The following is a 13,433-nucleotide window of genomic DNA, read 5'->3' on the forward strand; positions in this document are numbered from 1 at the left end:
TTAGTTTGATATTTTTGAGAGAGCTTTGACATCACTCTGATTAATCATTTGCACGCTGCTACAGAGATGAATTTGTGCTTGTGAATAGATGGCAGATTCCGGTCCTTGGAGGTTTTTGTATGGTGTGTTGCTTTTTATCAGCAGATGTGAAGATAAATCAGTGCTACGGTAGCTGCAGTGACGATTGTGGGACTTCCTTCCTCCCTCAGTTCATCCTCTTGGCCCTGTGGTCTCTCATGTGCCTCTGATTCCTCTGACTGTGTTTATCTTTCTCAACAGGTGGAGGACAGAGATTATCTTGAGAAGGTGAGAAATGCACTTTTTTGACAGTTATGGAGAAGACTGAATGCTATTGTTACAATATGTTTGGATGTATTTTATGTAACAAATTTCTTTTTCGTTGTGTCAGGGATCTCGAGCAGCTTCAGCCTTAACAGCAGCCACGCTCACCTCATTAGGAGGGTCGTCCTCCCGGAGAGGAAGCGGAGAAACGGCTTTAACTGTAGACGCCGAGAGCTCCATACGAGAAATCAAGGTACAGTCCTGTAGACAGAGAGGATTGTGTTAATAGCAGGGATGCTTCAAAACAGTAGCTGGACATGTCCCAGTTGTTTTTTTTATTGATCGCTATTGTTAAAAGATAGTTTGATTAAAAGCAGAAAGACTCATGTCAGAATGAATCGTGTTTTCCTAGCGCAAAAGGCGATGGAATTTTTAAAAACTACATAAAAAAAGCTTTTTTTGCAATAAGCCAAATTTTTAAGACAAAGTTTTTATTTAAACTGTTTCTTTAAACAGCCTCTGAAAAACATAACTCAGTTACTCAGTCATAACAGCCGGGCTAGCTGTTTTGTCAGTTTGTGTCATGTTTTTACCGTTCTCGTTGTCTTTGCGAAGCTGTCCTCTCACGGTGTTAACTGTTCACCAAACTCTCTGCTTCACCTTCACTGCTACTGTCACGCTGTGCTTCTCTGCTCACCTCTGCTGCTGCTGCTGCTGCTGCACTCTTTACCAGGAGATTCACGAACTGAAGGATCAGATTCAGGAAGTGGAAGCCAAGTACACTCAGAACCTAAAAGAAGTCAAGGTATAAACCTGAGAGCCTTTCATATTGTTAACTAACTGGTTTGCCTCCCCTGACTTGAACTGGTTATTGTGGTTTTCTTTTTGCTTTTATGGCACACTGGGTTGAAATCCTTTCCTCTGAGGCTTCTGCTAATACAGATTAATAACTTGTGGAGAGAGTGTTCAATTCTTCCTCAATAAGTAGGAGTGAAAGGACACTAATTAGCATTCCTTTGATGTGGCTCAAATACGTTGCATGCTAACTGTGACATCTGCATGTGGTCTTTCTTTCTTTTGATGTGTGTGCATGCATGTGTGCTTAATTTCATTTTCACTTACAGAAAGTACATAATTCAGACTTTAATCTAAATTCATTAGTGCAGTTTTATTAACACAGTGCTGATTCATCAACCGCAATCTCATGGAGTGTTACATAGTAAAATAAAAATACTGTATATATAATGGTGCTAGCTGAACAGCACATGGCGACGGTGGTGAAGAAGAACCAGGTTCAGGGTGTGCCAGCCACCTGCTGTTACCGGTTGGAGGGTGATGAGCTAGCAACTGTGATAATCCTCTATCCTTTGTCAATGCATCAGGATACACTAGCAGAAGTGGAGGAGAAGTATCGTAAGGCCATGGTGTCGAACGCTCAGCTGGACAATGAGAAAAACAACCTGATGTACCAGGTGGACACGCTCAAAGACTCACTCATGGAGCTGGAGGAGCTGCTAACTGAGTCACGCCGAGAGCACGAGGAGAAAGTCAAGGTACGACAGACTGTCTTTAAAACTGCCATTAATATAAAGTGAAGAAGCACAATATGTCATTTTTTATGTTGGATCATAAAAAATTATTTATTCTGTACATTAGCGTGTCTTGGCTCATGTGACATCTCCTGTCAAAGCCAATAAATTCTGTTTAGAGTATCAGCTGGCCCCACAACTTCATAGCCATCTTTACTGAAGAGCTCTTTAGTCTGCAGAGAACTACAACATCACAAAATTAAGGATGTCATGGAACAGCTGAAAATCTAGAACCAAAGCCTGCCGCAGTTTGAATGTTTTAGTTTCCCCAAAGCAGACATGTCTGAAAATAGACACGCAGAGAATCACTGCAAAAAAAGTAGACTGCATATCCAAAAAATATCTACATAGCTTCCACGTCTGGAAAGTGAATCAGTGCAAATCCCAAGTACAGGCACAGGGGCAATGTTCCCTCTAATTTTTCATGTGTCTGAGCGAACGCACAAACTCCCTGAGCAGTCCCTTGGACCACTGTGAGCAACAGCAGACGTGTGCACTGTGGTCACGCCAGCATCGAATCCATCCCAGTTACATGGCTTATTAAAATAATCAAATTACAGCAGTTATTTTTATGTTAGACTACTTTTAATTAACTGCTTTAGCCCACTTACAATGAAAATGAAAAAACAAATCTTGTTCATGACCTGTGTAGTTTGTTAACACTATTGGAAGTAAAAATAACTTGAACTCCAATTTTGAAAACACAACTTTTTTTTTTTTTAATAAAGCTCTGACTTGTATAATGAGTATGAGTCTGTGGTCTGGGAGAGAGTCTGTAACTCTGTCTGCAAAATACAGTATATAATGACCAATGTTGGGCAATTAATTATATAGTTACTTCTTCAAAAAAGTAACTGAGTTTTGCAAACAATAAAGTTTTTTGCAGCTGTGTACCTAAAAATGCTGCCAGGGCGTTTTTTTTAAACAAACATTTCAAAATATTTACAGAACAATCAGCTGTTCTGCATCAAATTTGATGCCACACAAATTATTTGTGCCACTCCAAAAAATAATTTCTGTCCGCTATGAGATAAAGGAGAACAAAAGCCTGATACCTGCAGGCCTGACAACAGGAGATGTATCACTCCTGTAACACCTGTAACAACTAAACGCCATGTTTTGATTGGTCGACATGGTACATTTTTCGACCAATAGGAAAGAGTGGGGTTTTTTGGTTTTGTTTTTGCTCACAAGCGGAGAGTGATTTTGAGCGTTTTCCTTATAAAATGCCGTTTTTACTGTTTCTTCCCGCAGTAAATATAAACAACAATAGTATTCAGGAAGAAAACCAAACATTGCATATTTTTTATCATAACTTTGGTTTTACGTGGCCTATCAACACAATTTAAAAACTGGTATAAAGTCCGCACTTTTTCCGTCAATTGTTCCGTCTGTCCTCCTCACATCTCCAAAGGTTGTACACGTTGTCATTAACGTGGCTTCACTCCTCATCAGCCGCTTTGCTAGCTAAAACACCGGTGTCGGCACATAAGGATGCTGTCATAGCCTGTCAACAACGTTGATTAACTGCGTATATACGAATGTGAATCATGTGATTGGCTAGGCTATGGGATAAGGTGGCATCGTTCTAATCCCATACTGGAGCAGCCAGTCGCTTACTGACTAACACTGCCAAACAGAATTGTTAACAATTTACTTTAATTTCAATTCAGGTTAGATTTTTTTTTTTTTTTTTTTTGTGCACAACGCAGATTTTTTTCTGCGCAGAGACCGTGCCAGCAGTGCGCAATTGCGCACGCGCGCAGCTTAGAGGGAACATTGCACAGGGGGACATCTTTTATCTAAAGTATCAAACAAGGCTCTGACATCCTAACTTCTAATAAGAAGCAGTACAAAGGTTTCTCCTGGACAACCCAGCATCTAACAAGCTTCATATAACCCTTATGCACCGAGTGTTTTAAAGAGGTTTGAAACAGAAGTGATGCTGTACAGTCAGACAAGGAAATCATAACTGAGCTTCATTGCTTTTTATTACACCAAAGCAGAGCTGATAAGGTTGCATTAGGACATATGAGACATGTGTATTGTCAGCTCATTAAATCAGTATTGGTATCCAATAAAGGTGTTGAAATTCCCAAAAGCAGCTGTGCTGTAATGTTTTTGTGCCCTCTGTCAGTTATTTGGCTGTTAAACTAAATCTTGCTCCCTACAGGAATACGAGCGAGAGAAGTATGCCCACAGCGTGCTTCAGTTCCAGTTCAATGAAATGAAAGAGACGCTAAAGCAAAGTGAAGAGCTCCTAAACGTGAGTACCCCCCATCACCCACTCACTATGAGTGTGAAGCGTTTTGCAGATTTCCATATTAAAAAAAAAAAAAAAAAAAGTCTGTCCTGTACCTATACTCTCTGTCACACAGAGAGGCTGCATGTTGGGGTGCTTTTCACAGCTTTTCCTTCTTTTCCCGCACAGTTGATACCTGCTCTGCTTTACTTTCATTCTTTTACACCTTTGCTTTCCTTTTCCTGCTGTTTAGGAGATCCGTCAGCTGCGTTTGAAACAGGAGGGTTTTGTTAGAGAAATAACTGATCTGCAGGAGACTGTGGAGTGGAAGGATAAAAAAATTGGGGTATGGCCAATGAGTCAGCAGTTTTTCATTTAATCATATTCAGCTTACTGACATGAAATCAGTATCTTCTTTGCATCACCCTGAATGCCTGTTTTTACTTGTTTTCACTTCTTGCACACTTTTAACTTTGTTTTGCACTCTGCAACACTTTTGGGTGGGTGGCTCTGCTCAGGCCTTAGAGCGACAGAAAGAATACACAGATGCAATCCGAATTGAGCGCGATGAGCTCAGAGAAGAAGCTGTGAAGCTGAAAGATATTCTGAAGGTACTCAGTGTGTGGAGAAAAAAAAACCCACTGTAAGCTTTAGTTGTTTGGGAATTGCTGTTCTGGTGCTTTCCGATGCTAACAATTTATTCTACCTGTGCAGAAACATGGAATAGTGTTGGGACCTGATCTGAGCATCAATGGGGATGTTGACGTGGCAGAAGCTGATGAGTCCTCCAGTGTAGACCCTGCTTCCCAACCAGCTCAGGAGTCTCAGACGACCCCAGCAGAGGGGAACAGCATGCTCGGTAAAACCCACTGTGGAATTAAAAACGTCCTTCCTTCTTACTGCATGGCTCTGCGTACAACTGATGCAAGAGTCTCATTCCAAAACAGTAACGATGAAATAGAACATGTTTTTCTACTATTGGAGTCAGATCTGTCAGATTTTGGAGTGAACTCTTCAATTCCCAGCTTCATGCGTTATATATCACTTAGACTCTGATTTGCACTGATCTGTTAAGGATAAGCTTGGTGATCCTCTGTATTTTTCTGGTAAAAAGGAAAAACTAATTCACTAATCGAGCCTTCATCAGTTACTCACTGTCCAGAAGCGTTAGTCCTTAAAAAGGCTAAAACCATTAACCATAAATATATATTTTTTTCTCTATAACATAAATTTCCATCGTTGTCCATGAACTATTTAAAACACATTCATGTACCACACAGTTGTGGCAGAGTGCATGCTCCGTCTGTGGACACTATAAAAGATGTGCACTGGTTTGACTGGAGCAAATATGAGAAATTTTATTTTAAGTTTAAGTTTGGCCTTTTTTTAAATCTTTCACTAAAAAGAGGCATACTTCTTCAGGATACTGGAGTGCTAAGTCATCAGCTAACACTAGAAACTTAGCACAAAACATCACACAGAGGCTTGCTGTTTAGTGCTAAGTTGAATATTAGATGAAGTACTAGAATTTCAGTTATAAAAACTAGAGCACGAGCTTACTTCTTAGATGGATTTTAAGACTCAGCAAGCCATATGAGTTTTATTTTTAGTGACCTGAATTAGCTGAGGTAAGCCCTAGCAGCTACAGCCGCACGTGTATGTGTCACTCTGTCGATGAGAGTGGCCACGCCCCTAATAATGCAAACTTTAAGCCTTAATCCGAGTTCACGTTAGTTAATTTAAGAAATTCAGCCTTCATTCAGTTGTTATAAAGGGATAAATTAGTACCAGTCTGTAAACACGTTTCTCTTCTTCTGCAAAGTTTTGCACATTATCGGCTAAAGCGAAGTCAGACTGTAGTGGGAGACAGGCTGACATATTACTGAGAAGCAACTAGAAACATAACGAGAATCACCTCTCTAAGCTTTTCCTTTAAAATATCATCCACTAACAGAGTTGCTTTTTCTATATCATCTTCCATTACTAATGCTTGGCTTTCATGTAACTCTTGCACCTCAGTCACTTTCACCAGAAACACATAAGTGTTGAATCACGACTAACTTTGCTAATGCGGCTGGTGTTGGTGTGTAAATCCTGATGCATCCTACAGTGAGAGGGTTGAATGGACTTCTTCTTAAAAGTCAACATCTGGTGTGTGTAGCGAAAATTCAGTTGGAGTATTCCCTTCTTCTTTTCTCTTACATACTCGGGATCAGCAGCCTTATTTTGATTTTCCTCCTGCCTTTCTTCTTCTGCTTCTTTTTTCTTCTTCTTGTGCTTCCTGGTCATCTTGGCGCTCTGCTTCTCTTTCTGGCCTTTGAATCAGCCAGGTGTTCTGCCTTACCTGGACTTCTGCTGATGCGCTTCCTGATGAAGTGTTGAAAGTCTTGTCTTAAGCCTACACTTTTTTGGCCTTCCATCACTGTATGCTCTTCATGATCTCCCAGGCAACACAGAGGAGACTGAGTTGAGAAGTAGCAGAGAAGAGGAAGAAGTGGGTCCAGAGCAGCAACAAGAAATGCACGAGAAAGCCAAAGAGAATCATATGAGCTCTGATCTTCTCTGTAATGCTGCTGATGTTTCCACACTGAAAACATCCAGTGAAGAACAGCCTCAAGAAGAACAAGAGACATGCTTACCTGCAGAGAAAAACAACATTGCAGAAAATGGTCTCAGTGAGGACTTAAATGCAGAAATCAGTGACTCTCCTGGTACAGAACCCAGTAGCTTTGAGCTGAAAGAGATTGTAACAAGTCCTGATGTTCCAGAAACAGAAATGTCTGAGGAGGTTAATTTAAAAGAGACGAGTAGTCTAAATGTAGTCGAGACAGATGCCAAAAGTGTTAGTGTTGACACCAGTGAGGTGCAAGACAGCAAACAGGAAGCTGTTGAGAAAAGTAGTTTAACAAGTACTGAATTATGTCCTCAACAAAAAGTTGCAGATGTTGCTCCAAAAGAAGATTTAACCGATGAATCCGTTCCAACTGCTTCCAACATTGAAGCTCAACCTGAGCCTGAAAATGCAGAAGAGGCAGAGAACGATGAGGCAGAGGAAACGCCCAGTAAATCTCAGCCTCAGGGTACTCCTGCTTCAGGGAAAAAGAAGAAAAAGAAGAAGAGAGGCAAAAAGAAAGGAGGGGCTCAAGACGACAAGACCAAACAGAAAAATGAAACGGCGAATGAAAAGAAAAAAGACAAAGAACCAGCAGGAAGTAATGATGGATCTGCTGCAGAACTTACTGTTGATGGCTCTGTCACTCAAACCTTTAAGGAATCAAAGATGGATCCAGTCAAGGAAGAGCAGGACAAGCAAGAAACTGAGGAAGTCAATGCAGTGGAGCTGATCGAATCCAGTAAATGTAAAGAACAAACTGTTTCAAATGAGTGTCATGAAGAAGAAACTTTGGAAACAAACACAGTAGAAGAAGCAGAAATGGTAGTACCTGCTCAGGCCATTTGTGAAGCCCAAAAAGAAGTAACAGTGGATCATGTTAAGGATGAACAGAACCAGGGACAAACTTTAGAAACAAAGGCCACAGATACAGTAGAGGCAGAGGAACCTACTCAAAGTTTGTCTCATGCAGAAATTCTCGTGGAAACTGAAACAGACTCCAAAATTGATGATGAAGACACCAAACAAACTTTAGAAACCAACAAGATAGAAGAAATGGAAGAAGTATCACCTTCTGAAAACCCTTGTCAAACAGAAACGCTCAGCAAAGTAATAGTGGATGATGTTACAGAGGAACAGAATGAGGAACAAACTTTGGAAATAGAGACTGACAGGGCAGTAGAGACAGAAGAACCCACTGAAAGTTCTTCTCATTTGGAAGCCATCAAGGAATCAATAGAAACAGATTCCAAAGAGGGTGATCAAGAGGAGAAACCAATTTTGGAAGTAGAGACATTAGAAGAAGTGGAATCTGTGACCTGTATTGAAGACAGTGAAACTCCCAGTGAAACAATAGCAAATCACGTTACAGAAGAACAGAATGATGAAGAAACTTTGGAAACAGAGACTGTAGAATCAGTAGAGGCACTGAAAAGTGTTGAAACTCTTGAAGAATCCGGAACAGATTCTGAAAAAGATGAACAAGACCACAAGCAAACTTTTGAAACAGAGAAAGTACCGGAAATGGAAACGGCAGCAAATCCTGACACAGAGGCCAACATCTGTACAGCCGAACTCAACTCCAACAGTGCAGAAGGCACTGATGGCCTTGACAAAGAGTGTACGTCCAGTGTAGATGATCCTGAAAGGGTCGGTATCTCAACTGATGGTGATGCCATCCATACTGATCAAACAGAAGAGAAAGTAGAGGCTGCTGATGACAGGAAATCTGACAGCACGTCTAACAACACTGAAAACAGCCATGAAACGAGCAGCAACACTGAAGGAGAATCAAACGTTGCAACCAATTGTGACGTTGCTGCCAATGACTCAGAGTCTGCTTCTGAGAGTAAAGACGACACATTCATCCTGCCACCGTCTGCTGATGACTCCCCTATTGGTTCATCTGACATGGAGCCATCCGAAGTTATAAACTCGGGTACAGATGACCCTCCCACTGACGTTACCAGCGAGGTTCCTGAGGAGTCCACTGATGGGGAGCCAAGAGCAGAGACTGAACAAGAATGTCCTCCTGCCATTGTCACATCACCACGTCAGGATGGTGATAATTCAGAAAACAAAAATCTGGAAGAACCCAAAGATTTAGTTAATCCAGATGAAAAAAGCAACAGTTGTGATGGTGCATCATCAACAGAAAGCCCTGAAGCCTTAAGCACTGAGACTGCAGTGCAGGACGAAGAACTAAAGGTCAGTGCTGCTGTCGTGTTAGATACACCACAGGCTCCAAAAGAAGCTACTGAGACTGGTTCTTCAGCTGATCTGGAATCGGCTGTCGTGGAAGATCCCCAACATAAAAACGATCAACATGAGGAAGCGTCATCCTTGTCAACTGAGCAACCGCATGAATCCAACAAAGACCAATCTGAAAATAATAATCAGTTGGAGAGTGAAGGGGAAGAGGATGAGGAAGATGAAGGGCAGTCTTTTGATTTTGATGACATGGATATCGAAGCAGCTGAAGAATCGACTCGTTCCCAAAATCCAGAGCAGGAAGAAGTTGATGAGGGAGTTGAATTAACAGCAGATGAAACCAACGATGGGCTGTGCCAAAGTAATGCCGAGTCAAATGAAAACAAGCCAGCTGAAGGCAATGATGGAGGCAACCAGGCAGATAAAGACCCAGATATGGTGCCTCAAGAAGACCAGAACTCTGTGGCTCATGAGGAAGCTACCTCAGAAAAGGTGGAAAATGTGTGTGAAGAAGAGAAAAACACACATAAAGAAGAAGCCAGTGAAGAAGACCAGCCAGGCAAAGCTTCAGAGGAAGTCTCTAGCGCTGGAGCGCTGGGAGCTGTTGCAGAGAACATTAACCAGACTGTGTCTTCATCAGTAGAGGCAGGGATAGATGTGGTCAAGAATGCATTGCAGGGTGAAGATGCGAATTTACCAAATAGTGCAGACCAAGTGGGCAGCAATAAAGGGGCAGCACAGTCAGGGAAGGAGTCAAAGAAGGGTGGAAAGAAAGGCAAAGGAAAGGGCAAAGAGGAATGTAAGATGTCGTAGTCTACAGATGTGCTTAATATGCCTTTACTATTATTTTACTGATGTTTAGAAAGCGGTTTAAACCTCAAAGCACTTTGATTCTTTCCAAATAAATATTGATGTAAGTTTGTATATTTTCTTAATCTCTTTTCATTGAGCTCATTTGTGCAAACAAAACAATTTGTGGAAAGATGAAATTCTAAATTGTAAGGTAACTGTAGGTTTATACACATGGGCCATGATGCACTTGATATAACAGGTAACATTTCTTCAGATATTGATGCACATTTATTTTGCTGCTTGTACCATGTCACACATCTCTGATTATATTGCTCTCCAACGGTTCTGCTACAGCATCATTGCATCTCGGTGCAATTTCCGTCATCTACTTATGTCATGAGTCCACAACAAAAATAAATATTAATGGGTAATTGTTATTAAGACTTAAGCTAACAAGCTCGAATATGTTCTGTCCATGTCAGTGTTTAAATGAGTTTAAAGCCATTTTTGCTTTCACAAACTCTGCACAGAACATGTATGTTAGTGTCCGTTTCTTTTTTTTTTTTTTTTTTTTTTTTGCACTAAATGGAAAACAACTTTGAAATGCTAATAAACACCCTGCTGTTACCTGTTTGAAATGTTGCTCTAAATAAATGTTTTTTAATGAGATTATTTTTAATTAGATATGTTCATTCTTCACATTTACACCTAAATATCATTTTTCTAGCTCATTGTGTGTTGTCATGCAGTGTGACTATAGTCCAGGAAGCTGTGTGCTGTTGCACTGACCCCTCCTCTCCACAGTTTGTGCATGCTAACACCCCCCTCCCATCCCTCACACACCACTCCATCACGCCCTCATTGGATGCCTGCTCTGTTGCATGCATCAACCCCAGCCCCCTCCCTATCATCTCTCCGGGTCCTCCCACCCCTGGTATGTGATCTTATTTTCCTTTTTAAGATGGAACAAAGTCGTTGTAATTATTAAACAGTTGCAAATATGCTGCGATTCTTTTTTTTTTTTTTTTTTTTTTTTAATTTATTTTTTTTACCTAAAACATGTGCTTTAATTTCAGAGATTCGCCTGAGGAAACTGGTGGATGAGCGTGAGAAAATGATAGAGCAGGTGAACAGGTTTATATTTCTATAAGTCTGTCTGGCACATCTGTATGAATCTTACTTCTCCAGTTGCACCAGCGCCTCCGGTGTCTTGTTTTAAATTCATCGTTTGTTTTGTACAGGTAAAGAAACTAAAAGCCCAGTTGGAACAGAAAACTCAGAAGAACGGCACAGACACCAGCCCAGACGCTGAAATTATTGAAAATGGAAACGATCCAAACATAATGGAATTACAGAGTAAGTCAAATAAATCAGAAACAGCCTGCTAGTTTTTAAGTTCGTGTCTGTGATTTAAAAAAAAAAAATTAATCTCTTTTTAAATTCCTTCTAGGGGACTCTAACAGGCAGATCAGCGAGTTGAAGTTCAAACTCGTGAAGGCAGAGCAGGAAGCGACGGCATTAGAACAAAATGTAAGCAGATAAAAATTATTAAATATACTGTGTGTGTTTTATTTTGAAATTTCAGCCACTGCTAATCAGCTAGCTCATTTCTCTCTCCCTGCATGCAGGGAAGGTCTGTGTTTAAAGGCCCCCAGTGTCAGATGGCTCTTTGTGATTCTTTGGTTCTCTGGTCAGACCCCAACTCCTTATTCTGCTCTCCATCTACATGTAGCATTGGATTAACAAATTCTCCACCTGTATGTGGGGTTCCTGATGGGGAGCTGAAGCTCACCATCTGCAGTTTAAAACTCACTGGAGAGGGAGCTGAACCAGTAAAACAATGAACTAACCAGTCTGACAAACACAAGATGAAATGAGCTGGGGCTTCTGCTTAGCACTAGCTGGATCTTGAAAGTAAAAGTTGAAAACATTTCAGACTTAATCTCTCAAACATATTTTAATTGGCTTTTCAAGTATGGAGTGTCAAAGTTTTTAAATTTTCAAAATAAAATGCTTGCTTTTAGCACCTTTAAAGACTTAAATGCTGAGCTTTAAATCATGGATTTTCTTTGTTGTGCAGGTGACCAGACTCGAGGGTCAGGTGACGCGCTACAAGTCTGCTGCCGAGAACGCTGAAAAAATTGAGGACGACCTGAAGGCCGAGAAACGGAAACTCCAGAGAGAGGTAGAGTATCGTTTTCTCACCCCAGAATTACAAGCTGGATAATCTAAGAGGCTCTAATTCAAAGATAATCTGTTCTCTTTCCTCCTGTTCAATCCAACAGCTGCGATCGGCACTGGACAAGATTGAGGAGCTCGAGTCCAACAACAGCCACCTTTCTAAAAGACTGGAGAAGATGAAGTCCAGCCGCGGCATGGCGCAGACTCCATAGCACCAACTGCAAGCAGCAGCTTCATCGTGATTTTAACCAAAAACTGGCTTAAAAAGGGAATCATCCAGTTTTCTGGGTTTCTCTTTCAGCTGCCTAATAGCAACTTTAATAAAACACAAAAAAATCACAGTTATCCACAGACTAGAGAACACCAACAAGCCATGTGCCATTTCTTTGTTTTCTTTCCGATGAGTGTTTTTCGTAGCATCATGCACACACCCAGAAAGTACATGAAGGAACTGCGGGGTGCGCCCGTTCGTGTACTTTCATTGTGACTGTGGTTGAACCAGAACCGGGCCCACAAAATGTTGCGCTTCCTCCCCCAACTCTCTGCTGCTCTTCACCGAGACGTTTCTTCTCCTAAGTCAAACTGAGGGAAGAGACATTCAGGACGGTGCACGGCGCCGTTAGCGACGGCTCAGACTGTTACCTTCAGCTTCGTGTTGTTTTTTTTCTTTTTCTTTTTGCATCCAAAGCCAAACTAGTTTTAAAATTGGGTTAAAGTCTGGGTGTTTGTCAACTATGCAAGATGGTTTTTGTAGCACCTCAAACATGATCTGATCATTCAGAACATTTTTGGAGTTTTTCACGTAGCCAGCAGTTTACTGAAAGTTTTTGCCCACAGCGTGTATCCGTCTCCTTCTGGGAAACAGTCGTATCTCGGAGCTTTTTCCTGCTTCACGTAGTCGGTCACTGGTTGGCTCTTGTGCACTCACGTAAAGGCTGAGACTTACTGACGAAATGTGACGACAGGGACTCACAAAGCGGTGTTAGCAGGAGATACAGAGCACACTGGGGAGATGCTGCTTCACTGTTTACAGAGCTTTAAACTGTTTGTAAGGAAGCAAAGGACTGTAACCTTCGTGCAATAAAAAATTTAAACTGAACCATTTGCTGTTTTTCTATTTAGATGTGCTTTTAATGCACTGGTAGCATGTTTGCGATCATCGTCATGCTGAAAAATGAAGCTGTTGTCGATCACAGGCTTGCCAGATGGTACTGAACGTCGCATCAAAATCTGACTGTACTTTTCCTTGTTAAGTCCATCAGTTTTGACATCTCCAACACCACTGACTGAAATTCAGCTTCACACCATAACAGAGTGTTTTATATTCCTTCAGAATGGCTTCTTACATCGACCTGTCCACTGAGAGCATTTCTGACCAGGCTTCAGTGGAAACTCTAGACTTTCAGCTGATGCATTTCTCACGTCCTGTGTCAGGTGTTTGCTGGAATTGTTTCTGTTTCTTAAAAACATGCTTTTCAGATACTGTTCATCTGCTACATATAGGTCTTTAGGCCTGCCACTTCTT

At 41.2% G+C, this 13,433-nt stretch overlaps 1 protein-coding gene across 20 annotated transcripts in view; it reads left to right on the forward strand.

Annotated features, from left to right (window-relative positions):
- The window catches only part of lrrfip1a (leucine rich repeat (in FLII) interacting protein 1a), a 46,678-nt gene extending 35,900 nt beyond the window's left edge, over positions 1–10,778 (forward strand). For 16 of the 20 annotated variants that reach the window (XM_085384812.1, XM_085384819.1, XM_085384815.1 and 13 more), the window contains 9 exons: positions 280–306; positions 410–535; positions 1,016–1,087; positions 1,665–1,835; positions 4,045–4,137; positions 4,367–4,459; positions 4,632–4,724; positions 4,828–4,972; positions 6,561–10,778. In XM_085384812.1, the coding sequence (XP_085240938.1) occupies positions 280–306; positions 410–535; positions 1,016–1,087; positions 1,665–1,835; positions 4,045–4,137; positions 4,367–4,459; positions 4,632–4,724; positions 4,828–4,972; positions 6,561–9,748 (4,008 nt within the window). In that variant the 3' untranslated portion in view covers positions 9,749–10,778. The remainder of the gene's footprint in view (positions 1–279; positions 307–409; positions 536–1,015; positions 1,088–1,664; positions 1,836–4,044; positions 4,138–4,366; positions 4,460–4,631; positions 4,725–4,827; positions 4,973–6,560) is intronic. The other 4 variants (XM_085384817.1, XM_085384822.1, XM_085384824.1 and 1 more) reach the window with 3 other exon arrangements.
- Positions 10,779–13,433: the final 2,655 nt, after the last annotated feature.

The sequence above is a fragment of the Rhamphochromis longiceps genome, linkage group LG16 (assembly GCF_057381845.1).
Source record: "Rhamphochromis longiceps isolate RC_006_pf linkage group LG16, R_longiceps_female_GT1.1, whole genome shotgun sequence".
In the NCBI taxonomy this organism is placed as follows: domain Eukaryota; kingdom Metazoa; phylum Chordata; class Actinopteri; order Cichliformes; family Cichlidae; genus Rhamphochromis; species Rhamphochromis longiceps.